Source organism: Callithrix jacchus, chromosome 5 (genome assembly GCF_049354715.1).
Source record: "Callithrix jacchus isolate 240 chromosome 5, calJac240_pri, whole genome shotgun sequence".
Taxonomy (NCBI): Eukaryota; Metazoa; Chordata; class Mammalia; order Primates; family Cebidae; genus Callithrix; species Callithrix jacchus.
Genome location: NC_133506.1, coordinates 120,704,573 through 120,731,241, shown reverse-complemented (window position 1 = coordinate 120,731,241; position 26,669 = coordinate 120,704,573). Strand labels below are relative to the sequence as shown.

Sequence of the window (26,669 nt, the reverse complement as noted above, 5' to 3'; positions counted from 1 at the left end):
TGACCCCATGAGTCTTTGTTGGCTCTTGGGAATAGCAAGTCTGGCCCCTTTTCTAAGTCTTACCTTGCCTGTAAGCTATTAGGGGCAACAGGCATAGGGCTGTCTGGAAGCTGCTGGAACACAGATGGGGCAGGTGTCCCAGCTACCTTGGCAGAGTGGGAGCCAGAGGGAAGGGAAAATGAGGGAGCCCCTCCTCCCCACCCCCAGGCAGAATAACAGGGCCAGAGCTTTTCCTCCCAGCCATGGCAGCAAGGCCTGTTTCCTCTCCAGGGGCACCCTCACCTGCTCCTACCTGAGCCATTCTGAGCAGCTGGTCTTCCAGAGCTATGAATATGTGGACTGCCGAGGAAATGCATCAGTGCCCCACCAGCTGACCCCTCACCCACCATGACCTGTCTGCTGTCCCTGTACTCCAGGCACCTGTAACCCTGATCTACATCTCCCACAACTCCCTGGTGACTAAAGAAGGACTATAGAGGCTTTGCCAAAGGAGAAGCCCTGCTTCATCACGCTCTTCCCTCTTCAGCACAGGGAGCTCGCTTTGAAGTTAACTTCATACACACACACTCATATCCTATGAGTCGCCCGGATTCTTTCGGGGGCTTCAGAATCTTTTAGATTCTGCCCTTGGTTAGTCTTTTTTTGGTAGAGACAGAGAGTTTCACTGTTGGCCCAGGCTGGTCTTGAACTCCTGGGCTCAAGCAGTCCTCCCTTCTTGGCCTCCCAAAGCACTTGGATTACAGCTGTGAGTCACTGTGCTTGGCTGGTCTTTCTTGAGGAAAATCTGACCTGGCATTTTCTTGAGGCACCTTACATTCCCAGAAGTGGCACCTGCCCTTTCAAGTACTGAGCACCTGGCCAGTCTGAAGGGGCCACTTCACCTCAGCTCCATCGGGGCTAATTCTATTGTCTAAATATAGAGAAAGCTGTAGTTTTATCTGGCTTTTAAAACATGGACCTGCTGGCTGGGCACAGTAGCTAACACCTGTAATCCCAGCACTCTGGGAGACTGAGGCGAGTAGATCACCTGAGGTAAGGAGTTTGTGACCAGCCTGGCCAACATGGTGAAACCCCATCTCTACTAAAAATATAAAAATTAGCTGGGCTTGGTGGTGCAAAATCCCAGCTACTTAGGAGGCTGAGGCGGGAGAATCGCTTGCAACAGGAAAGTAGACTTTGCAGTAAGCCAAGATCACGCCACTGCACTCCAGCCTGGGCAAAAGAGGGAAACTTCATCTCAAAAAAAAAGAAAAAAGAAAGCATGGACCCTTTTCAAATTTTCTACCCACTGATAAGAAAATGACTTTGGGGACATCCAGTGCCATCTCCAAGGACTTTCAGGGGATCATAGATGCTTTCCTTTGCTTATCAACTTTGACCATGTGAAAAAATGATGGTGATGGCCTTCTCTCTGCTAACTTCTCTGCCACCCATCTGATAGTAAGATTAGCAAGGGCCCTTTGGCCCTCTGTCCTTCCTGGTTATTGACTGTCCCTGGTTCCTAAGAAGACAGAGCTGTTCTCCAGCTAAAGCTTCTCCTCTCTATAAAGCAGTTTTACTATTCCCTTCAAAGCAGGAGCCAAAATAGTACAGGAGGGGAGGGAGGCACCTGGCACTCCCTAGGCCTACAAAGGAAAAACAGAGCCAAAGGCAGAATCATTGTATGAGACATTTATTAAAGGAGTGTCTCGGCCAGTTGTGGTGGCTCATGTCTGTAATCCCAGCACTTTGGGAGGCTGAGGTGGGCGGATCACCTGAGGTTGGAAGTTTGAGACCAACCTGACCAATATGGAGAAACTCTGTCTCTACTAAAAATACAAAATAAGCCCGGCATGGTGGTGCCTGCCTGTAAACCCAGCTACTTGGGAGGCTGTGGCAGGAGAATCGCTTGAACCCGGGAAGCAGAGGTTGTGGTGAGCTGAGATAGTGCCATTGCACTTTAGCCTGGGCAACAAGAGCGAAACTCCATCTTAAAAAAAAAAAAATGGGAGTCTCTAAGTCCATAGCCTTAGCCCATGTGAGTGGACATAGGTAGGTCAAACAGTGGGCCCAGCTGCTCTCATCTGAAAGGAGATGAAGCTATCAGTATCCAGCTGAGGCTGCTAGGTTCTGTTCCACTACCACCTTAGCACCACGGCCCACTCTGGTCCCAGAGGCCTCATCTGTCATCGGGCTTTGACAGTGTGGAGCAGCACATCTGCAGGGACTGGTCTAGACCCTCTTTTTCCTGTCACTCAGCCGGGGCTAAGCCCCAGATAACCCATAGGTTCCCACTGACTTCTAGTGGAAATGGTTTCTGTATTTTAGCGGAACAGGAAGGATATTTGCTAATTAAAGGTGGCTTGGTGGCCATGCGCGGTGGCTTACACCTATAATCCCAGCATTTTGGGAGGCTGAGGCAGGTGGATCACAAGGTCAAGAGATCGAGACCATCCTGGTCAATAAGGTGAAACCCCGTCCCTACTGTATTTTGTATTTTTATATTTTGTAATGTAAAAATACAAAAATTAGCTGGGCATGGTGGTGCACGCCTGTAGTCCCAGCTACTCGGGAGGCTGAGGCAGGAGAATTGCTTGAACCCAGAAGGCGGAGGTTGCAGTGAGCCGAGATTGTGCCACTGCACTCCAGTCTGGGTAACAACAGCAAAACTCCGTCTCAAAAAAAAAAAAAGGTGGCTTGGTTTTACAGCCAGGTGCAGTGGTACGCACCTGTAGTCCTAGCTACTCCGGAAGCTGAGGTGGGAGGATCTCTGGAGCCCAGGAGTTCAAGTTTAACATGAGCAACATTAGCAAGACTTCATTAAAAAAAAAAAAAGGCCAGGCATGGTGGTGCACACCTGTAATCACAGCTAGTCAGGAGGCTGAAGCAGGAGAATCATTTGAACCCAGGAGGTGGAGGTTGCAGTGAGCTGAGAACATGCCACTGCATTCCATCCTGGGTGACAGAGTGAGACTCCATCTCAAAAAAAAAAAAAAAAAAGATGGCTGGCTTTTTATCATTCAGACAGAAAGATGAGCATAGGTGGGTGGGGAAAGCTCAATCTGAAGTAGGATGCATGGAGAGGAAAAAGTGATGACAGAACTGGGTAACTAGCTGACTGGGGGAATGAGGGGAAGGAAGGAGGCCGTGCTGTCTCCAAGCTGAGCTCAAGGTGGTGCTGGCAAGCTCACAGAAGTCCAGGGAAGTCAGACTGGAGCTGCTGTATATAGTCTGCCAAATGTAAAGTATTTATATTGTATAGAATAAACTATACTTAAAGAGTGTTCAAAAAAGTCTCTTGGGAGTGGGGGAGCTGGTGAATACTCCCTAGGATACTCCCTATTTCACAAACTTTTCTCTTTTTTTTGAGACAGTTTCGCTCTATAACCCAGTCTGGAGTGCAGTGGCAACCTCCTGTGTTCAAGTGATTGTCATTCCTCAGACTCCCTAAGTAGCTGGGTTACATGCACCGCCACACCCAGCTAATGTGTATTTTTAGTAGAGACAGGATTTCACCATGTTGGCCAGGCTGATCTCAAACTCCAGGCCTCAAGTGATCCACCCATCTCGGCCTCCCAGAGTGCTTGGATTACAGGCCTGAGCCACTATGTCTGGCAGAAACTGTTTTCTTAATGTTCCAGTGGGCAGCAAAGTCTCTTCCCCAGGCCTCTGAGCCCTTGATGACATGTCCTGCTCTTCTGGTTTCCTTGAGATTGTTCACAGGAGCTCCCCCTCTCTCCCTCTTTCTCCCATTGTGTATCTCTGAAGTCTCTTCCAATTTTACTATTCCTTTTCTGTGCCACCACCATCTTGTTATCTTCCCCAGCTGCTCCCAGGAAATGTCCCTGGGTTGCACTGAAAGGGCCCCTTCAGGCAAACCAAAGGCAATGCTATGTGGGCTACAATGAAATACCCAGCAGATCCCTTGGGTGGGGCTTGTGATTGAGGTGACTGAGGCAGCCTTTCTCAGCCTGGAGGAAGAAAGGCCTTCCCAGGGCTTGCACCTTCCTGACACCCAGCCCTACCCGCTCCTTCACCTTGGGCTGGTGAGGGGGATGCCTGGGGTCCCTGATAGATGGAGAAGCTGAGAGCCAGGAAGGGAGAGACCTGTGAATTTTAGAAGGCAAGCCCCCCTCCCCTTCCCAGGGTCAGGTGTCATATTTCTGAGGCTGCAGCCCCCCTTTCCTCCAAGCTTTTTCCATCCCTGCCCCCATCATGCATTTGACAGCTGAGTGCCCACTGTGGGCCAGACATTGCACTGGGCTTGGAGGTAGGGAGCATCACTGCCTGCCACCACTTTCTGCTTCTGCGGGCCTACTCTGATGTGATGCGGCCCCTCCTTCCCCAGTCTCTCTCAGTAAACATGGGCTTGGGGGAATGGGTGACGGCTCCAGTGACGGTCATAAGCTGAAGCCCCCAATAGACTTATCACTGCTGAATAAAAGCAGGTAGTGATAGTAGTAGGAGTTGCATACTTGGGGAAACCCAAGACCCAGTTCTCCCATTAGCTTTGCCTGGAGGATAGACTTGCCTTCCACTCTCTTTCCACCCTCTCCATCCCCTTCGTGAGTCCTCCTGCCCTCTCCCCTCATCCCTTCTCAAAAGCTGACCAGTCCCATGATTCCTTCCAGGAAAAAAAAATTACATTTTATTCCTGGCAGCCTCCTCTTCGAGTGGGTGGCTTTTGGAGTGGAGATGTTGCTGGATGCTGAGAAGATGTGGTCGCTTATCTGCTTTTTGGGGATGGCCACTGAGGTCTTGTATTCAATCTCTGGATCACCACTGCTGTATGTAGTCAGTAGACTGAGAAGAGGGAGAGACAGGAAACAATGCAAGTCAGTGGCTTCTGGTTTGAGAACATTGTGTGAAACTCCTTGAGACCAGAGGAATCAAAGTGAAATGTAGCAGCCAGTCCTCATCCTAGAAGTGCTAGCCTCAAGTTCTTTCATCCTTTGCACCTCTGTCACAGACACCTTTCCAATGCTTGCACAATTATGTATTCTTAAGAGTTGCCATCCAGGCCGGGCATGGTGGCACACACCTATAATCCCAGCACTTTGGGAGGCTGATACTGGTATATCACTTGAGACCAGCCTGGCCAACATGGCGAAACCCCATCTCTACTAAAAATACAAAAATTAGCCGGGCATGGTAGTACATGCCTGTAATCCCAGCTACTTGGGAGGCTGAGGCAGGAGAATTGTTTGAACCCAGGAGGTGGAGGTTGCAGGTGGAGTGCAGCTGAGATTGCAACACTGCACTCCAGCCTGGGTGACAGAGTTAGACTTAAAAAAAAAAGAGTTGCCATCCTGAGTTTGATGGCCTACAATGAGATGGACTCCAAGCTAAGTGCTTTTAATGCTCTTTCCTTTATATTTTTATTTATTTTTTATTTATTTGTTCTTGCTCTTTTGCCTAGGCTGGAGTGCAGTGGTGTGATCCTGGCTCATTGCATCCCCCACCTCAAGGGTTCAAGTGATTCTCTTGCCTCAGCCTCCTGAGTAGATGGGACTACAGGTGTGTGCCACCACACCCAGTGATTTTTTTTTTTTTATTTTTAGTAGAGATGGGTTTCACCATGTTGGCCAGGATGGTCTCGATCTCTTGACCTTGTGATCCACCTGCCTTGACCTCCCAAAGTGCTGGCATTATAGGCATGAGCCACTGCGCCCGGCCACCCAGCTGGTTTTTAAAATTTTTTGTTGTTGAGACAGAGTCTCACTCTGCTGCCCAGGCTGGTCTCAAACTCCTGGGCTCAAGTGATCCTCTCACCTTCATCTCCCAAAGTGCTCGGATTACATGCATGAGCCACCACACACTTGACTTTCTTTTCTTTTTTCTTTTTTCTTTTTTTTTTTTTTTTTTTTGAGATGGGATCTCATTATGTTGCGCAGTCTGGACTTGAACTCCTGGGCGCAAGCAATACTCCTGCCTTAGCTTCCCAAGAAGCCAGGACTACCGCACCCAGCTTCCTACCCAAACGTTTTTAATGGGGCAAAGAATAGAGGAATAATAGAGGAATAGACCATCCAGAAGTAATTTGAAATAATTCTAGGCTCTTCCTCTTACTCCTGCTAAGGAGGTTTCTCTGGACTACACACACACATATACACATACACATATTCTCATCCACCCAGCGTCTGTCTTTCAGAGTCTGCGTCTCTATCTCACCTTGAGTTGTGAATATCCAGTGTTTTTGGTGGGGCTAGATTGGCATGGTTTCGTGAGACCTGATGATGAAACAAAGTACCGGTTACCCATCCAGCAATTTTCCAAGGATGGAACACTACAGGGCCAGATTCCTTATGTGTCTGATTACCCAGGTGATGGTGGGGGTGGTGGTGAGGACAAGCTCCTACCTCGGGCAAGGCACAGACTGAGCTCTTCCTGAAGATTCTCAACTAGGAAGCTGTGCTTCCCAGTTCCAGACTTCAGGGGCTCAATATATCTGTTAATAAGCCTACAACTCATGTCTCACCCTCTGACCACCCCACCTCCTTGGTCACTCTCACCCTGGAATAGGGGCCGACAGCTTCTCAGCCACTCTCTGCAAAAGTTGGAAGGAGCCATAGGTTGGCATTAACCCACCCAAAGGGAGTTGACCAGCAAGGCATTAAAGGCTGAGGGTACTTGGGAGAGTCAGAGAGGGTAGGGTGGTAGATATGGATTCTGGACTACAGGGGTGGGATGGAAGCAAAGGGCTCCTCTCCTCACCACCTCTCACTCGCAGGCTCCAGCCCACAGTCTGTGAGGATTTTCTGCCCCCTTTGGAATCTGTTGTGCATACAAAGAGATTGCCCTCCAGCTTTCTGGGTCCCCACTGAAGTAGGCTGGTGACCTGGCCTTTGGGAATCATTCTGGAGACTGCATTTGGGGGTGGGCTGAGTACCAGGGGCTGGAGCACTTGATTGTTTTGGCTGAGATGCTGCCTGTGGCCGTGGCTGCGCCTGAGCCTGTGCCTGTGCCTGTGGCAGTGATGACGGCTGTGGTGGTGGCTGCGATGGTGGCTGCACTGGTAGCTGCGACTGTGGTGGCTCTGGTGGCTCCCATGATGGCCACAATTTCACCTCTCGTGGTTGCGGCATATTTAACTTCTTAGGTGGCTGGATTTTTTTCTCTGATCGTTTTTCTTCCTCCTGGTGTTTCTTCAGTTCCTGGCAAGAAGCCCCCAGGCAAGTGGTGTCCTCCTCTCCCCACCCAATCACCCATCTGCCAGAGAAACTTCCAGGAACAAGGCAAGTGAATAGAGAGGTATAGGTGGTGGTGATCTCTGTTCCCTAGAGCTGGAGGCTGAAATTGGGCCTTGGCTGTCTCCCTAACCTACTGCAACACCCAATAACTATTGCTGGGTGACAGCACCCATGGCACAGCCCCAGCCCAGGAAATAGCACTGTCTCTGAGCACCTGCTTCCTCCCTTGAGAGCTCAGCACTGAAAGCAGTGTTTAGTGCCAGAGGACAGAGAATAACTCCCTGAAAATGCCTTGTTTTTTGTTTTATTTTTTAGAGACAGGTTCCCACTCTGTGACCCAGGCTGCAGTGCAGTGGCATGATTTTGGCTCACTGTAATCTGGAAGTACTGGGCTCAAGTGATTCTTCTGCCTCAGCTTTGCACATAGCTAGGACTACAGGTGCACACCACCATGACTGGTTAATTTTTTTTTTTTAATTAGAGACAGGGTCTCATGTTGCCCAGGCTGGAGTGCAGTAAGTGGTGCAATCTTGGCTCACTGCTACCTTGACCTCCCAGGCCCAAGTTATCCTTCCACCTCAGCCTCCTGAGTAGCTTGGACCACATGCATGCACCACCATGCATAGCTAATTTTTAAATTTTTTGTAGAGACAGGGTCTCCCTATGTTGCCTAGGTTGGTTTTGAACTCCTAGCCTCAAGTGATCCTCCAACCTCAGCCTCCCAGTGTTTTTTTAAAATAACCCAAAGGTGCTTCTAAAGTTTATAAGTGCTTTGAAATAGCAGTGTCAAATAAAAATATAATGCATGATACATGTATAATTTTTAATTTTCTAATAGCCGCATAAAAGAAGAAATAGGGGCCAGGTGAGGTGGCTCATGCCTGTAATTCTAGCACTTTGGGAGGCTGAGGCAGGCAGATCACAAGGTCAAGAAATGGAGACCATTCTGGCCAACATGGTGAAAACCCATCTCTACTAAAAATACAAAAATTAGCCAGAGAAATCGGGCAAGAAAAAGAAATAAAGGGTATTCAGTTAGGAAAGGAGGAAGTCAAATTGTCTCTATTTGCAGACAACATGATTGTATATTTAGAAGACCCCATCGTATCAGCCCCAAATCTCCTGAAACTGATAAGCAACTTCAGCAAAGTCTCAGGATACAAAATCAGTGTGAAAAAATCACAAGCATTCCTATACACCAATAACAGACTTAAAGAGAGCCACATCAAGAAGGAACTGCCATTCACAACTGCTACAAAGAGAATAAAATTCCTAGGAATACAACTAACAAAGAATGTAAAGGACTTCTTCAAGGAGAACTACAAACCACTGCTCAATGAAATAAGAGAGGACACAAACAGATGGAGAAACATTCCATGCTCATGGTTAGGAAGAATCAATATCATGAAAATGGCCATACTGCCCAAAGTAATTTATAGATTCAATGCTATCCCCATCAAGCTAACAATGACCTTCTTCACAGAACTGGAAAAAATCACCTTAAACTTCATATGGAACCAAAAGAGAGCCCGCATAGCCAAGTCAATTCTAAGCAAAAAGAACAAAGCTGGAGGCATCATGCTACCTAACTTCAAACTATCCTACAAGGCTACAGTAATCAAAACAGCATGGTACTGGTACCAAAACAGAGATATAGACCAATGGAACGGAACAGAGGCCTTGGAGGCAATGCCACACATCTACAACCATCTGATCTTTGACAACCCTCACAAAAGCAATGGGGAAAGGATTCCTGTTTAATAAATGGTGTTGGGAAAACTGGCCAGCCATGTGCAGAAAGCAGAAACTGGAGCCCTTCCTGACATCTTACACTAAAATTAACTCCAGTTGGATTAAAGACTTAAATGTAAGACCTAACACCATAAAAACCCGAGAAGAAAACCTAGGCAAAACCATTCAGGATATAGACATAGGCAAGGACTTCATGACCAAAACACCAAAAGCATTGGCAACAAAAGCCAAAATAGACAAATGGGACCTAATTAAACTCCAGAGCTTCTGCACAGCAAAAGAAACAATCATTAGAGTGAATCGACAACCAACAGAATGGGAAAAAATTTTTGCAATCTACCTAGCTGACAAAGGGCTAATACCCAGAATCTACAAAGAACTAAAACAGATTTACAAGAAAAAAGTCCATTCAAAAGTGGGTGAAGGATATGAACACTTTACAAAAGAAGACATTTGTGAGGCCAAGAAACATATGAAAAAATGCTCATCATCACTGGTCATTAGAGAAATGCAAATCAGCCGGGTGCAGTGGCTCACACCTGTAATCCTAGCACTTTGGGAGGCTGAGGTGGGCGGATCACCTGAGGTCAGAAGTTCGAGACCAGCCTGACCAATACGGTAAAACACTGTCTTAAAAAAAAAAATTTGTAAAAAAAAAAAATGCAAATCAAAACCACATTGAGATGCCATCTCATGCCAGTTAGAATGGTGATCATTAAAAAATCTGGAGACAACAGATGCTGGAGAGGATGTGGAGATATAGGAACACTTTTACACTGTTGGCGGGAGTGTAAATTAGTTCAACCATTGTGGAAGACAGTGTGGCGATTCCTCAAGGACCTAGAAATAGAAATTCCATTTGACCCAGCAATCCCATTACTGGGTATATATCCAAAGGATTATACATCATTCTATTATAAGGACACATGCACATGAATGTTCACTGCAGCACTGTTTACAATAGCAAAGACTTGGAACAAACCCAAATGCCCATCAATGATAGACTGGACAGGGAAAATGTGGCACATATACACCATGGAATATTATGCAGCAATCAGAAATGATGAGTTTGTGTCCTTTGTAGGGACATGGATAAACCTGGAAACCATCATTCTCAGCAAACTGACACAAGAACAGAAAATCAAACACCGCATGTTCTCACTCATAGGTGGGTGTTGAACAATGAGAACACATGGACACAGGGAGGGGAGCATCACACATGGGTCTGTCAGGGGGAACTAGGGGAGGGACGGCGGTGGGTGGGGAGTTGGGGAGGGATAACATAGGGAGAAATGTCAGATGTAGGTGATGGGGAGGAAGGCAGCAAACCACACTGCCATGTATGTACCTATGCAACAATCTTGCATGCTCTTCACATGTACTCCAAAACCTAAAACACAATTATATATATATGCATACATATATATATATATATATATATATGCATACATATATATATATATATATATATGTCCTTTGTAGGGACATGGATGAACCTGTCCCTACATGTATGTATATACCTGCCATGTATGTACCTATGCAACAATCTTGCATGCTCTTCACCTGTACTCCAAAACCTAAAACACAATGATATATATATATGCATACATATATATGTATGCATATATATATATCTATATATACACACAAACAAAAAAAATTAGCTGGACGTGGTGGCATGTGCCTGTAGTCCCAGCTACTTCAGAGGCTGAGGCAGGAGAATCACTTGAACCCAGGAGGTTCAAGACTGGAGCAAGACACCATTTCAATAAATAAATAAATGCCAGACACGGTGGTTTACAAATAAATAAATAAACAAATAAATGCCAGGCACTGTGGTTTACACCTGTAATCCCAACACTTTTGGGAGGTCAAGGTGGGAAAACTGCTTGAGTCCAGGAGTACCAGACCAGCCTGGGCAACACAGTGAGACCCTGTCTCTATTACAATAATAAAATACATTAAAAAAAATTTTTTTTTTTGAGACAGAATCTCAATCTGTCGCCCAGGCCGGAGTGCAGTGGCATCATCTCGGCTCACTGCAACCTTTGCCTCCCTGGTTCAAGTGATTCTCCTGCCTCAGCCTCCCCAAGTAGCAGAAATTACAGGCATGGGCCACCATGCCTAGCTAGTTTTAGGGTTTCACCATGTTGGCCAGGCTCAAACTCCTGATCTCAAGTGATCCACCCGCCTCAGCCTCCCAAAATGCTGGATTATAGGTGTGAGTGACCGTGCCTGACCCAAATAAAATTTTTGAAAACTAAATTTATATAAAACTTAAAATTTAGTTCCTCAGTCACACTCCAAGGATCAATATAGCACACAGGCTGGTGGTTACCCTGTTGGACAGAACTCCTTTAAACCTCCTAGGCCTAGACCCCTTGCCCTCCCCCAGACTAGTATAACAGGGAAATTGAGTCAGGTGATAGTGTTCCCCCCAACACAGACAGTCTATCTGAGAGAACACCAAACGACCTTGTTTTCCTCCTACTCAACAACATTCACCAAATAGCAGCTTCCTAGGGCTCTGTCTCCATTCTCCCTTCCCTTCCTGCTCCAGAAAGGACCCTGAAGAACCCAGCCTATCTCATGCACCTGTTCTTTCTGCTGCAGCTCCTGCTGCTGCTGGGCCATCAGCCACCTCCTTCGGTCCAAAGCCATCTGCCGGCGCCGGGCCTCCCAGTGGTAGGCACTACTCATGATCGTGGGATCACGATCCCCAAGTTGGGGTGGGGACAGGCAGAGCCCACTGCTCCCACCACCTCAGTCTCTTCCCATTTGGACCCCTCTGCCTATAACTGGAACCACCTCACAATGTGACTACCAGGGCAACTGAGCAGGCCCCGCCTGCTTTGTTGAGGGAGGGAGGTGTTTTTCCCAAGGCTCCTAGGGAACATCTGCAAAGTACTTTTCTCTCTTGGATCCTGAGCAGATAGAAGCCCTTCCCACCTTAGCTTTGAGTCTCAGTGGGCCCCACGGACAATTCAGCAGTAGTCTTTTCTCTCTGGCTTCTTTCCCCCACTCTTCCTCAGAGGCTTCCAGCATCATCATCTGGCCTTTCCTCTGCTGATCCCTCCCCGCTTAGGTCTCTGGAATTACCTCTTTCTTCTTAATCTCTTCACTCCCATCTCCCCTCTAAATGCACTGAGTCAGAATGAAAGAAAATACAAAATCCTACTAAGCCTCACTGAGTTCTCAGCCCCTAGAACAGATCCAACAAAGGGCTTATTAGAAAACATCCTAGCTCTGGAGATTTTTTTTTTTTTTTTAAGATGGAGTTTTGCTCTGGTTACCCAGGCTGGAGTGTGCAATGGCACGATGTTGGCTCACCGCAACCTCCGCCTCCTGGATTCAGGCAATTCTCCTGCCTCGGCCTCCTGAGTAGCTGGGATTACAGGCACGCACCACCATGCCCAGCTAATTTTTTGTCTTTTTAGTAGAGATGGGGTTTCACCATGTTGACCAGGATGGTCTCGATCTCTTGACCTCATGATCCACCCGCCTCGGCCTCCCAAAGTGCTGGGATTACAGGCTTGAGCCACCGCGCCCGGCATCTCTGGAGATTTCTAATGCTGGACTCAAGCCTAGCGTCTACCTCTTCCTATAATCCTGGAGACCCTACCTAACCTGTCTAAGCATCAGTTTCCTTGCCTGTAGAATAAGTGATAACTTGTTACCTTCTTTCACACGGCTGGTATAAGGATCAAATAGAATAATGGATGGGAAATAAAAGATAAAGTATAAAATTGTTAGCTACAGATTGGAATTATCATCCTATCTGACCCTTCCAGGGACTGTGTCCCCAAGCAGGTGGAGTGAGAAGGTGAGAGGATTATTCTTTGAAGCCTAGGAAGGCTTTTGGGAATAGGGACCTTGCATTTAAGATCACCCCAAGTGGCTGGGCGAGGTGGTTCACACCTGTAATCCCGGCACTTTGGGAGGCCGAGGCGGATGGATCATGAGGTCAGGAGATCAAGACCATCCTAACATGGTGAAACCCTGTCTCTACTAAAAATACAAAAAAACTAGCCGGGCATGTGCCTGTAGTCCCAGCTACTCGGGAGGCTGTGGCAGGAGAATTGCTTGAGCCTGGGAGGCAGAGGGTGCAGTGAGCTGAGACTGCACCACTGCACTCCAGCCTGGGCAACAAAGGGAGGCTCCATCTCAAAAAAAAAAAAAAAAAAAAACAATCACCAAGTAGTCCATTGACCTATCTCATATATATATATATATGTGTGTGTATATATATATATATATATATACACACACACACACACTTTTACCCAGAGATATGTCTTTCTGAAAGCAGTGAGCCTGAGTCCAGCTTCAGGGCTGGTGGCAGGGTAAGGGTGTAGGTGAAAAGGATGCTTCAAATCCAGCCTCTAGTGTGGTGGGGATTGGGGTGGGGAGCAACCCTTGAATCAGAACAGGTCTAATGATTTGATTCTGCTGAGACATTTGAAAATAAAACAAAACAACAGGTTCCAGGAGAGCCTGTCAATTCTAGCAGCCAGTGTAGCGGAGTTGGCTTGGGCTTTGGAGTCAAACAGGCTCAGGTTCAATCCTGGCTGTGTCACTTGTTTCATCCTGCCAAACCTGCAGCCGGAGTTGCCCCAAAAGCAGCAGCAGGGGAGTTCCCACAAAGGAGAGCCCCAAACCATTCTGAGATGGGATTCCAAAGAATGTAGTAAACACCGAAGCAATTGGTACAAAGCATTTATTAGGGGAACTTTCCTATAGACAGTGTGCTGCAGCAACCCTTCAGATGGATGGCGAGAGAAAAGTGATGTCCTACCTAGGTGTGTCAGCAGTGAAGGGTCAGGGTATGAAGTGTATATAAAGGTTTAAAGAATTTGGCTAAGGACCTTTTTTTCCTTTTTTTTTTTTGAGATGGAGTCTTGCTCTGTCGCCAGGCTGGAGTGCAGCTGATCTTGTAATCCACCCGCCTCGGCCTCCCAAAGTACTGGAATTACAGATGTGAGCCACCGCGCCTGGTGTTTTTTCCCTCTTAAACCTGTATTTCGGGGCTGGGCACGGTGGCTCACGCCTGTAATCCCAGCACTTTGGGAGGCCGAGGCGGGTGGATCACGAGGTCAAGAGATCGAGACCATCCTGGTCAACAAGGTGAAACCCCGTCTCTGCTAAAAATACAAAAATTAGCTGGGCATGGTGGCGCGCGCCTGTAGTCCCAGCTACTCGGGAGGCTGAGGCAGGAGAATTGCTTGAACCCGGAAGGCGGAGGTTGCAGTGAGCCGAGATTGCGCCATCGCACTCCAGCCTGGGTAACAAGAGCAAAACTCCGTCTCAAAAAAAACAACAAAAAAAACCCCTGTATATCTTTGTCAGTGCCTGTTCCAGGCCCTGGTTTGAATTCAAGCCTTTTGGGGAAAACTTGCAGTGGGCTGGGTCACAAAGCAGGCAAAGCATTCTGCTTTTTGGTCAGGACACAGAAAGAAAGCAGGAGGAACTGGAGGACCCTGTACGCCTATCAGCTGGGGGTACATGGACGGGTCAGTCCGTCACTCAGTGTCTCCAAGCCCTCTCTCCTTGTTCAGGTTGTCAGAACACCCCAGAGAATGCTTGGAAAGTGCCTGCCCTCACAGTGGGGCCCCCAGCTATAACCAGGTGGTAGGGACGTCCCATTGCTGCTGCTGGGGGCACTAAGGTTTGCTGGCTCTCTTGCTCTTGTAAAAAGGAGTGCCAGTTCTTTCTCCCAGCACAGAGATGTCATCTACAAGAGTAGGTACAGGAGGATTTCCAGATGCAAAATACGTCTTCGAGGCTTGTCACTAGACATTTATCTTCACAGCATATTTATCTTATAAATGAGTTCTAAAAATGTTTAGATGGCAAACAATAAGAGAAAACAAGGCTAAGCCCTTTTTGTTTGTAGAGACAGGTTCTCATCATGTTGCTCAAGGTGGTCCAAACTCCTGGGCTCAAACGATTGATCCTCCCACCTCGGCCTCCCGAAATGCTGGAATTACAGGCAAGAGCCATCACACCCGGCCTCATCTCCCTTTCTGAGTCCCTCCTACCCCCCATGTGCACACTGCTTCTCCCAGCTCCACCTCTAGGAGTCTGCTCCACATTCCACCCTCCCTTAAAATCTAGATTTTAACTCATCTTGCCCTCAGTGCCCCATGTTGTCACTAATTTTAACTATTTGCACATTTGCTTTTTTTTTTCTTCTTGAGACGGAGTCTCGCTCTGTCGCTATCCTGGAGTGCAGTGACACAATCTCAGCTGACTGCAACCTCTGCCTCCTGGGTTCAAGCAATTATCTTACCTCAGCCTTTGGAGTAGCTGGGACTATAGGCCCACACTACCACGCCTGACTAATTTTTGTATTTTTAGTAGAAACAGGGTTTCACCATGTTGGCAGGATGGTCTCAATCTTTTGACCTCATGATCCTCCTGCCTCAGCCTCCCAAAGTGCTGCGATTACAGGCGTGAGCCACCGTGCCCAGCTGCACATTTGCATTTTAAAGTAAAGTCTGAGCCTGGTGCATTGGTTCATGCTTGTAATCCCAGCACTTTGGGAAACTGAGGCGGGCGGATTGCCTGAGTTTAAGAGTTCAAAACAGCCTGGGCAACAAGGCGAAACCTGCCTCTACTAAAAATGCAAAAAATTAGCTGGGCATGGTGGTGGGCCCCTGTAATCAGCTACTCAGGAGGCTGAAGCAGGAGAAACTGTTGAACCCAGGAGGTGAAAGTTGCAGGGATCTGAGATCACACCACTACACTTCAGCCTAGGTGACAGAGTGACACTCTGTCTCATAAATAAATAAAGCCTGTAGGCTGATGTGTTGGCTGGTAATCCCAGTACTTTTAGAGGCAAAAGTGGGAAGATCATTTGAGCTCAGGAGTTCCAGACTAGCCTGGGCAACGTAGCCAAGACACATCAGCTGGCGCCCCCACCCTGCCATTTCCCAACCCCCATCTCTACAAAAAATAATAAAATAAAATAAAATAAAGCAAGTTTGTTGTTATTCAAGACCCAGAATCTTCTGTTTTGGAAGAAGCAAAGTGTGGTTAGAAGCATAAGCAGGTAAGTCTTGTGAAATAGCAGCTGCAAGGCTGGGTACAATAGCTCACACCTGTAATCTCAGCACTTTGTGAGGCCAAGACAGGCAGATCACTTGAAGTCAGGAGTTCGGGACCAGCCTGGCCAACATGATGAACTGTTTCTACTAATAATAGAAAAATGAGCAGGGCATGGTGGTGTGCGCCTGTAATCCCAGCTACTCAGGAGGCTGAGGCAGGAGGATGGCTTGAACCCAAGAGGCAGAGGTTGCAGTGAGCCGAGATCATGCCACTGCACTCCAGCCTGGGTGACGAGTGAGACTCTGTCTTACAAAAAAAGAAAAAAAACAACAAGAAGTCACAGACTGTGAGAAGCACCATTTTATGTACCTCTCAGGAAGAAAGGAAGAAAGAAAAAAAAAAGATGCTACCATATAAACAGCTGTAGTGCTTTCTCCCAGCATTGGATGTAAGATGCATCATGGTTTCTGAGGTATAAAAATATATATATATATAAAAGTGCCCTCTGAATGAATGAACGAAATTCAGGTGTGGTATCTCACACCTGTAATCTCAGCACTTTGGAAGACCAAGGTGGTAGATCACTTGAGACAGGAGTTCGAGACCAGCCAGGGCAACAGAGGGAAATCCTCGTCTCTACAAAAAATTTAAAAATTGGCCAGGCACGGTGGCTCACGCCTGTAATTCCAGTACTTTGGGAGGCTGAGGCAGGTGGATCACCTGAGGTCAGGAGTTTGAGACCAGCCTGGCCAACATGGTGAGACCCCATCTCTACTAAAAATACAAAATTAGCTGTGCGTGGTGGTGCATGCCTGTGGTCCCACCTACACAGGAGGCTGAGGCAGGAGAATCGCTTGAATCCAGGAGATGAGGTGGCAGTGAGCTGAGATCACACCATTGCACTTCAGCCTGGGCAACAGAGGAAGAATCCATCTTAAAAAAAAAAAAAAAAATGGCCACGTGTGGTGGCGCATACCTGTAGTCCTAGCTTCTCGTTTCCCAGGAGGCTGAGGTAGGATTGCTTGATCCCTGGGGACAGAGCAGGACCCTGTCTCAAAAAAAAAAAAAAAAAGAAAAGAAAAGAAAAGAAAGCAGGTACCATCACAGAATGTGGTCATTTGATCTAGTGGCTCTTACCATGAAGTCTGGGCCTTGAGCCTTGGTGTCTCCATCACCTGGATTACCCCAAACTTTCCCTCTCTGGGCCTGAATTTTCTCATGGACCAAATAAGCACAGAATGGAAGCGTTTCCTCTGGCCTGCTGGGAGGCCATAACACACTGAGAGGCAAGGGCTGCTTTGCTGCTCTCTGCTGCCCCCTGCTACTACAGGGAGAGAATAGGATCTTGTGGATAACCCAGCACTCCTACACCCCTAGGGGTGGTGATCCCTAATAGGCAATAAACCTGTGACTATTTTTTTTTTTTTTTTTTTTTTTTTGAGACAGGGTCTTGCTCTGTCATCCAGGATGGAGAGCAGTAGTGTGATCACAGCTCACTGTAACCTCCAATGCCTGGACTCAAGCGATTTTCCCATCTCAGCCTCCTGAGTAGCTGGGACTACAGGTGTGTGCCACTACTCCTGGCTAATATTTTTGTTTTTTGCCAAGATAGGGTCTCGGTATGTTTCCCAGGCTGGTCTCAAACTCCTGGGCTCAAGTGACCCTCCCACCTGGACCTCCCAACATGCTGCTGGGATTACAGGCATGAGCACTCTGCATGGGCCCCTTTGTGATCTTTGTTGTGCTAGGCTCTTCACATTCCATCCTCTGCATCCAGGTTTCCAATGTGTACCACACAGCCAAGTCAATCTCTTAGAAGATTTGGTTAGCTCGAGTTTCCTTTCTCAAGCTCAGCGTTCTCAACTGTTCAATGGAGATGATAAACCCTGACCCACTTTCCTCTAGGGTGGATGGGAATAAAGATCCACTGATAATAAAGATATAAAATTGCCACCCAAGAGTGGGGGGGTCCCCTTTATACTCTCAGAGGAGGATAAGAAAGAAGGCTGAGGATATTGGGAAGTCAGTCTTGGCAGCCTCAATTTCATCAAGTATAAAATAGGATAAATAACGTTGCATTTGGGATTTTTTTTTTTTTCTCGGTCACCCAGCCTGGAGTGCACTGGTCCAATCACGGCTCACAGCAGCCCTGACCTCCTGGGCTCAGGTGATGCTCTTGCCTCAGCTTCCCAAGTTGCTGGCACCACAGGCATGCACTACAATGCCCAGCTAATTTTTATTTTTATTTATTTATTTATTGAGACGGAGTTTCGCTCTTGTTACCAAGGCTGGAGTGCAATGGCACGATCTCGGCTCACCGCAACCTCCGCCTCCTGGGTTCAGGCAATTCTCCTGCCTCAGCCTCCTGAGTAGCTGGGATTACAGGCACACGCCACCATGCCCAGCTAATTTTTTGTATTTTTAGTAGACACGGGGTTTCACCATATTGTCCAGGATGGTCTCGATCTCTTGACCTCGTGATCCACCCGCCTCGGCCTCCCAAAGTGCTGGGATTACAGGCGTGAGCCACCATGCTCAGCAATTTTTATTTCATTTATTGTTATTATTGTTAATAGAGATGAGGTCTCACTTGCCCAGGCTGGTCTTGAACTCCTGAGCTTAAGTGATCCTCCCAAAGTGCTAGGATTACAGGTGTGAGCCACTGTACCTGGCATTATTATAATCATTATTTGTAGATATGAGGTCTCACTACGTTAGGCCCAACTGGTATCAAACTCCTAGACTCAAGTGATCCTCCCACCTTGGCCTCCCAAAGTGCTGGGATTACAAGTGTAAGCCACTGCACCTGGCTGCAGTTCGGATTGTTGAAAGACCGAAAAGAAAAACGTAGATACTCAGTGGCACACAGTGGGCTCTGAAAACGATACCCTAAAATGAAGGTCTTGGCCGAGCCTGGTGGCTCACACCTGAAATCCCAGCACTTTGGGAGGCCGAGGCAGGCAAATCACCTGAGGTCAAGAGTTCGAGACCTCTCAATGGTGAAACCTTGTCTCTACTAAAGATGCAAACATTAGTCAGGCATGGTGGCAGGCACCTGTAAGACAAGCTCCTCGGGAGGCTGAAGCAGGAGAATGGCTTGAACCCAGGAGGCAGAGGTTGCAGTGAGCTGAGATCACACCATTGCACTCTAGCCCTGCTGGGGGACAAGACTGAGACTTTGTCTCAAAAAAAAAAAAAAAAAAAAAAAAAGGTCTCAGTAGCAGCCTCAGCCTCAGCAGTAAAGTTTTCTGTGACTCTCTCCTCCTGTCTCTCAGTCCCATTCTCCCTTGAGACACAGACACTAGAATCTCTCTTCCCCAAGGCAGGTCATAGAAACGAGAAGCCCTTTTCCCCCAAAGCCAGCCGACAAGCCTAAAAATATTACTCTAATTTTCCCTCTGTCCTATCTGTAAAAACTGGCCATAAAGAAATTACCTGACCTACTTTGTTTGACTGTTGGTCATAAGATCCCCATTATTCAGGCCAGGTGCAGTGGCTCACGCCTGTAATCCCAGCATTTTGGGAGCCCGGGGCGGGTGGCTCATGAGGTCAGGAGATCAAGACCATCCTGGCCAACATGGTGAAACTCTGTCTCTACTAAAAATACAAAATTCTTCAATAAACTAAGTGTTGATGGAACGTATAAAGAAAAAATACAAAATTCTTTACTTAATTTTTGTATTTAAAAAAAAAGAAAGAATATAATACAAAAATTAGCTGGGCATGGTGGCGAATGCCTGTAGTCCCGCTACTTGGGAGGCTGAGGCAGAAGAATCGCTTGAACCCAGGAGTCAGAGGTTGCAGTGAGCAGAGATTGAGCCAATGCACTCCAGCCTGGCGACAAATCCAGACTCCATCTCAAAAAAAAGGGTGGGGGGGGGCAGCTCATTAAGTATTAATTCGTATGATCACAAGGTCCCACGATAAGCTGTCTGCAAGCTGAGGAGCAAGGAGAGCCAGTTCATGTCCCAAGACTGAAGAACTTGGAGTGTAATGTTTCAGGGCAGGAAGCATCCAGCACGGGAGAAAGATGTAGGATGGGAAGCTCGGCCCATCTCTCCTTTCCACATTTTTCTGTCTGCTTTGTGTTCCCGGGAAGCTGATTAGATTTTGCTCACCAGATTAAGGGTGGATCTGCCTTCCCCAGCCCACTAACTCAAATATTAATCTCTTTTGGCAACACCCACACAGACACACCCAGAATTAATACTTTGTATCCCTCAATCCAATCGAGTTGACATTCAGTATTAACCATCACAAGTCCACCCATTGTCAACTTGAACCCGTACACATTTTCTGAGATCATACATAATCTTCAAATAAAGACAGTAACGAGGTCATAATTATGCCTAACAATGCAACTATCCTTCATACAACTGGAAATGCACCAATCCCAGCCCAGATACGATTACATAAAGTTAACAATGCTTAAATGCTGATATGAAGTCAATAAATCTTATGTCACATGATAAAGGAAATAAAATGAGGATATTTTCTTAGGACAAGTGTATACATGCACAAACGTGTTTTTAACAAAAGGAGGAAATACTCATGACAATTACATTCCTCATTTGTGTAGCTGGTCACTTGGTTGTAGCTAGTACTGACTACCTTCTTCTCCTACCCATTCTGTATTCCCTTTGCCTTCAGCAAGCACCTCAGCGGGTTGTGGGTTTTTTTTCCTGGTGGAGAGATACAAACCTTCATTCCGGAAGGGTCTGGACCATTTGTGGTCCTGCCTGGATGGGGCTGATGTAGTTTCCCATTGACCTTAACCACAGGGCGTGGTAATTCCGAGACACCCCGATGGTTCTCCTGTATTCCATGCATGCTCTTCCTTACCTTCATTATGGAGTAGTAGGTTGATTTTATCTTGATACTCCGGGCCAATCACCCCAGCCAACACTGTGACTCCCTTCTTAGCCTGTTGACTTAAAGGTATGCGGAGCCCAAAGTGTCCAGGTGGCATCTTAACTTCTAGTTTAATGGAATCGTTGTGTCTGTTGGTGGCAGCGTTCTCCCCTCTGACACTAAGACCTCCAGGCCAGCAGAACATAATTATTGTGGGAAAAGGAAGCAAAAATTTTGCTAGTAGATCACTAGGGGTGATGGTGAGTGGTGCCCACTCCCACTCCCACTTCCACCCTTTACTCCTGGACTCGTGAATCCTGGCTATGGGAGAAACAGTACCATATGTTGGCTGCTGATTCAGAGCATACACAGCCTGCTGGAGAACTTTGCTCCAGCCCTGCAAAGTATTGTCACCTAGTTGGTATTGTGATTTTGACTTCAAAAGGCCATTCCACCATTTTATCAATCTATCTGCTTCAGGATGATGAGGAATATGTTAAGACCAGTGAATTCCATGAGCATGAGCCCTCTGTCGCACTTCTTTAGCCATAAAGTGGGTGCCCCGGTCAGAGGCAATGCTGTGTGGAATACCACAATGGTGGATAAGGCATTCCGTGAGCCCACAGATGGGAGTCTTGGCAGAAGCATTGGGTGCAGGATAGGCAAACCCGTATCTGGAGTAAGTGTCCATTCCAGTGAGGACAAACCTCTGCCCTTTCTATGATGGAAGAGGTCAAATATAATCAATCTGCCACCAGGTAGCTGGCTGATCACCCCAAGGAATGGTGTCATATTGAGGGCTCAGTGTTGGTCTCTGCTGCTGGCAAATTGGGCACTCAGCAGTGGCCACAGCCAGGTCAGCCTTGGTGAATGGAAGTCCATGTTGCTGAGCCCATGTGTAACCTCCATCCCTGCCACCATGGCCACTTTGTTCCTGAGCCCATTGGACAATGACAGAGGTGGCTGGAGAAAGAAACTGAGCGATGTCCACGGAATGGGTCACGCTATCAACTTGATTATTAAACTCCTCCTCTGCTGAGGTTACCCAGTGGTGAGCACTCACCTGGGATACAAATATCTTCACAGTTTTTGACCACTCAGAGAGGTCCATCCACAAATCTCTTTCCCAAATTTCTTTGTCACCAATTTTCCAATCATGCTTCTTCCAAGTCCCTGACCACCCAGTCAACCATTGGCTACAGCCCGTGAATCAATATGTAATTGCACATCTAGCCATTTCTCCTTCCCTGCAAAGTGCACAGTCAGGTCCACTGCTCAAAGTTCTGCCCACTAAGAAGATTTCCCTTGGGCCAGGTGCGGTGGCTCACGCCTGTAATCCCAGCACTTTGGGAGGCCGAGGTGGGTGGATCACCTGAGGTTAGGAGTTCGAGACCAGCCTGGCCAACATGGAGAAACCCCATCTCTTAATAAAATAAAAAAACAATTTCCCTTTACCACTGTCCTTCAGGGATGTCCTAGAAAGGGGCTGTGGTGCCACAGCTGTCCACTTTTGGGTGGTCCCTGTATATCATGCAGAACCATCTGTGAAGCAGGCCCTCGTCTCCTCTTCCTCTGTCAACTGATCATAGGGAACTCCTCAGGAGGCCATCGGTGCAGGTTGGGGTAGAGAAGGCAGGGTAGCAAGAGTAAAGACCAGGAGCATTTGAGCCACTTCCTCACGTAACTTACTTGTGCCTTCAGGACCAGCTTGAGCCTGATCATGTATGTACCACTTCCATTTGATGATGGAATGCTGCTGTGCATGCTCCACTTTACGGCTAGATGGGTCAGAAAGCACCCAGTTCATGACTGGCAGTTAAGGTCACATGGTGATTTCATGACCCATAGTTAAATGTGCAGTTTTTACCAAAGCCCAGTAACAGGCCAAAAGCTATTTCTCAAAAGTAGAGTAGTTATCTGCAGAAGATGGCAGGGCCTTCCTCCAAAATCCTGGAGGCCTCTGCTGTGATTCACCTATGGGGGTTGCCAAAGGCTCCACACAGCATCCCTCTCTGCCGCTGACACCTCAAGCACATTGGATCTGCCGGGTCGCATGGCCCAGTGGCACAGCAGCTTGCGCAGCAGCCTGGACCTGTTGCAGAGCCTTCTCCTGTTCTGAACCCCACTTGAAACTGGCAGCCTTTCAGGTCACTCAGTGAATAAGCTGGAGTAACACACCCAAATGAGGAATCAGTTGCCTCCAAAATCCAAACAGGCCCACTAGGTGTTGTGCCTCTTTCTTGGTTGTAGGAGGGGCCAAATTAAGCAACTTATTCTTTACCTTAGAAGGAGTATCTCCCAAGGCCCCACACCAGTGGACCCCTAGGAATTTTACTGAGGTAGGTGGGGCGAGGTGGCTCACGCCTATAATCTCAGCACTTTGAGAGGCCAAGGTGGGTGGATCACGAGGTCAAGAGATCGAGACCATCCTGGTCAACATGGTGAAACCCCATCTCTAATAAAAATACAAAAATTAGCTGGGCATGGTGGTACACACCTGTAGTCCCAGTTACTTGGGAGGCTAAGGCAGGAGAATCACTTGAACCCAGGAGGAGGAGGAGGAGGAGGAGGCTGCAGTGAGCCAAGATCGTGTTACTGCACTCCAGCCTCGTGACAGAGTGAAACTCCACCTCAATCAATCAATCGATGGTCGGTAATGTAGTAGAGTCCTTCCTCAAGGGGATCTGGCCCCCCTTTCATTCGAGGATTTCTGGGTCTGTAAACTGGCTCTCAAGTCTGGAAATTGATTGAGAGGCCATGATTCTTTGTTTTTATAATTCAAATTAGTCCTTGTCCATTTGATGTAGAAGTTTTCTGTTTGTATAAATTAAGTAGGAAGGCAGTGGGCTTCCCATCAATTTCACTACTAGGAACACCATGATTAGCCAATGCCAGAGCTCTATACCAATCGACTATTCTGATTGCCACTTTGCTTTTTCTGCCCTTTACTGTAACTACATCCACCTTGCCTTTGACGGTTGAGTGCTGCCACTTGGCCCCTACCACCTCTGGATTCAATTATTCCCATTGTATTTAAGTGTTGTGGTTGAGTGACTGCAGCTCCCACCGTTAGATTTGACATACAGAGAAGAGCAATTACAGGGCTCTTAAAAAATGCAGGTGCTAAGGCCGGGCTCGGTGGCTCATGCCTGTAATCCCGGCACTTTGGGACGCCAAGATGGGTGGATCACGAGGTCGGGAGTTCAAGACCAGCCTGGCCAAGATGGTGAAACCCCATCTCTATTAAAAAAAAAAAAAAAAAAAAAAAAAAAAATGTAGGTGCTGCCCTCACAAATCTATTTCACAAGGCATTGATCAACGGTGTATCTTCTGGACCCTCCCAGCTGGGATGAGTAGGTCTAAAGTAACTAATCAACTCCACCATCCCAATCTCCCTAAGCCTTTGGATCTCTTCCTCTACATTAAACCACGGGAGATCAGGCATTTCCAGCTTGCTCACAGTGGGCCATCGTTTGACCCCTATTTCGGCTAACCAAGCAAATAAACTACTAGAACCTTTTTTGAGGGGGGCAAATTACAGGCTTGAGCTACCGCACCTGGCCTCAATTATTTTAATCTTTGAATAACTTCAGAAGTCTGGGGTTCCTTTTTTCTTTTTGAGACGGAGTCTCCCTCTGTAACACAGGCTGGAATGCAGTGATCTTGGCTCACTGCAACCTCTATCTCCCAGGTTCAAGCAATTCTGCCTCAGCCTCCTGAGTAGCTGGGATTACAAGCAGGAGCCATCATAACCAGCTAATTATTTTTGTATTTTTAGTAGAGACGAGGTTCCACCATGTGTGCCAGACTGCTCTCCTGGACTCAGGCCTAATCTACCTGCCTCGGCCTCCCAAAGTGCTGAGTGCTGGGATTACAGGTGTGAACCACCCTCCCGGCCGCCATCCGCGTTCATGGCAGATGGTATTGTGATATAGCTAACTTAAGTTGGAACCTGTATACTGCCATCTTATAAAAGACAAAAATGTTTCCATTCTCCTCAAGGACTGCTAACCTTGGTTTCTGTAAATTGCTGGATCATTTGCAGGATGCAAAGAGAGGTAAAGCAGCATACCTTCTCTTAACTGCCAGAATTGCTGGCCTTTGTTTCCCAGAGTAAGCACCCCCAGATCATTCCATCCTGGCGCCAAGCCACTGAAAATCTATGGATCCCACCCCTACCCAGACGATGTGTAAATGAATGCTAATCTTAGCATCTGTGAACCCTTAAATAACAATCAGAATGTCAAATAGTCCCCTGGCTCTCGAAATGTCTGGAACCCCCTCACCCTCCTCTCCGCCCAGAAGGTGATTTCAACCCACTGGCCCTCGGAATTTCTGAAGCCCCTCACCCTCGTCTTAGCCTGGGAGGTGATTGACAGCTTTCATTCCCATCTCCACCCCCACTCCCAAGGTGGTTTTGCGGGTATAAAAAGGTCTTGTCTCTCTTCTTTCGGGGCCACGGGTTGGAGAGACGCGAGTCCTCCGTGGTCGCCGGCAATAAACCCTGCAATTTGGCATACTTTTGTTCTGGTGTTGACTTTCTGCGCTAAGTTCAATGCAACAGTATGCTGTAGAAAGATCCTCGTTGGGGGTCTTGTTCTCTTTTGAACCCACTCCACAAAATCTCCCGTTCTTTTTCGCGGCACTCCACGACGCTGCTTTTGTCCAGGTTCCTAAATCCAATGGCCACTTGTCAAGCCCCAACTTCCTTGACCCATCGACAGCTTTCCACATAGTTGAGCGTTCCCTGGATCCAGACATACCTTCTGGGCTTGGTTTCTGGAACACCCAGCCCTCCTGGTTTTCCTTCTGCCTGTTCCTCCTTGATTTGGAGAGCCCCAGGGCTCATTCTTCGCCCCTCTGCTGCCTTCCGGCTGCACATTCTTTCTGGTTCGGAGGCACTCCTCCAGACTCACGGTCTCCAAAGAGTCCCAGCCTGGAGTCCAGAATGGCACATCCAGCGGCCTGGCTGACACCTCTGCTTGGCCGTCTGGCTTGCCGCCTCTCTAGCTCTTCCTCTCCAAAACCGATCAGGACATCCCGCGCCCTTCCCCACTCCCTACCCGCAACCTCCCAGCCCCCCAACCCCGAGCCCACAAACCTAGTCCTCGCCCAACTCTGAATGCGGCAGTCACTCTGGCTTACACCCTTGGAGCCACCCTCCACTCCTTTCTCCCGCGCCCATCCCAGCTGTCCGCAAAGGCCGTCAGCTCTGCTTTCAGAGTACAGCCAGCATCTGGCCACCTCTCGGCCCCCGCGCTGCCCCACCCGGGCCCAGGCCCTCGCTGCCTTCCCGTTTCTCTGCCCAGGCCCCAGTAGCCGTTCCCAGGGAGGTGGTGGTCGCGCTCACGGCGCCACCGCCCCCCCTCAGCGCGCCCCTTCTGAGGGAGGGGAGCCCACGAGGCCCCGCCAGATCCGACGCCCTCCGGGGTCACCTCCCGGACCCCCTCCCCCCCCGCCCCGCGCCACCCCAGCCACTCGGTCCTCCGGGCGCACACCGGGGCTTCGGATCCGGCGGTTCCCTCTGCGTTCCAGGCGCCTCGCCTCCTTGCCGGGCAGAAGCGGCTTCGCAGCGCCACACACGAAGCGGAGGGGCCGGTTTCCGAAGGCTCCGCCCAGGCCTCGAACCTGGGGGAGGGAGAGCTTCCTCCCCGGGGCTGCGCCCTCGCCTCCTCGAAAACTCGCCGGGGCAGACGGTGGAGAAATGGCGAGAGGGGCGGAGACTAAGTACCTGTCTCCTTGTGCTCAGCGACACAAAAGATGTCATCACATGTCTATAACAAATAACGAAGCAAGCCCAGCAAGGTGACTTCGGCGGGGGGGTGGGGGGGGTAGAAATACCGGTGCTCC

The 26,669-nt window shown here is 48.2% G+C and overlaps 2 protein-coding genes across 4 annotated transcripts in view; both read left to right on the top strand.

The window, feature by feature from the left end:
* TMEM106A (transmembrane protein 106A) overlaps positions 1 to 1,695 on the top strand; it is a 7,525-nt gene extending 5,830 nt beyond the window's left edge. For all 3 annotated transcript variants that reach the window (XM_002748021.6, XM_078374398.1, XM_035301487.3), the window contains exon 8: positions 271 to 1,695. In XM_002748021.6, the coding sequence (XP_002748067.1) occupies positions 271 to 391 (121 nt within the window). In that variant the 3' untranslated portion in view covers positions 392 to 1,695. The remainder of the gene's footprint in view (positions 1 to 270) is intronic.
* The window catches only part of LOC144582686 (uncharacterized), a 27,692-nt gene continuing 2,247 nt past the window's right edge, over positions 1,225 to 26,669 (top strand). Inside the window, exon 1 of the mRNA XM_078374394.1 lies at positions 1,225 to 26,624. Coding sequence (XP_078230520.1) covers positions 25,942 to 26,624 — 683 coding nt within the window. The 5' untranslated portion in view covers positions 1,225 to 25,941. The remainder of the gene's footprint in view (positions 26,625 to 26,669) is intronic.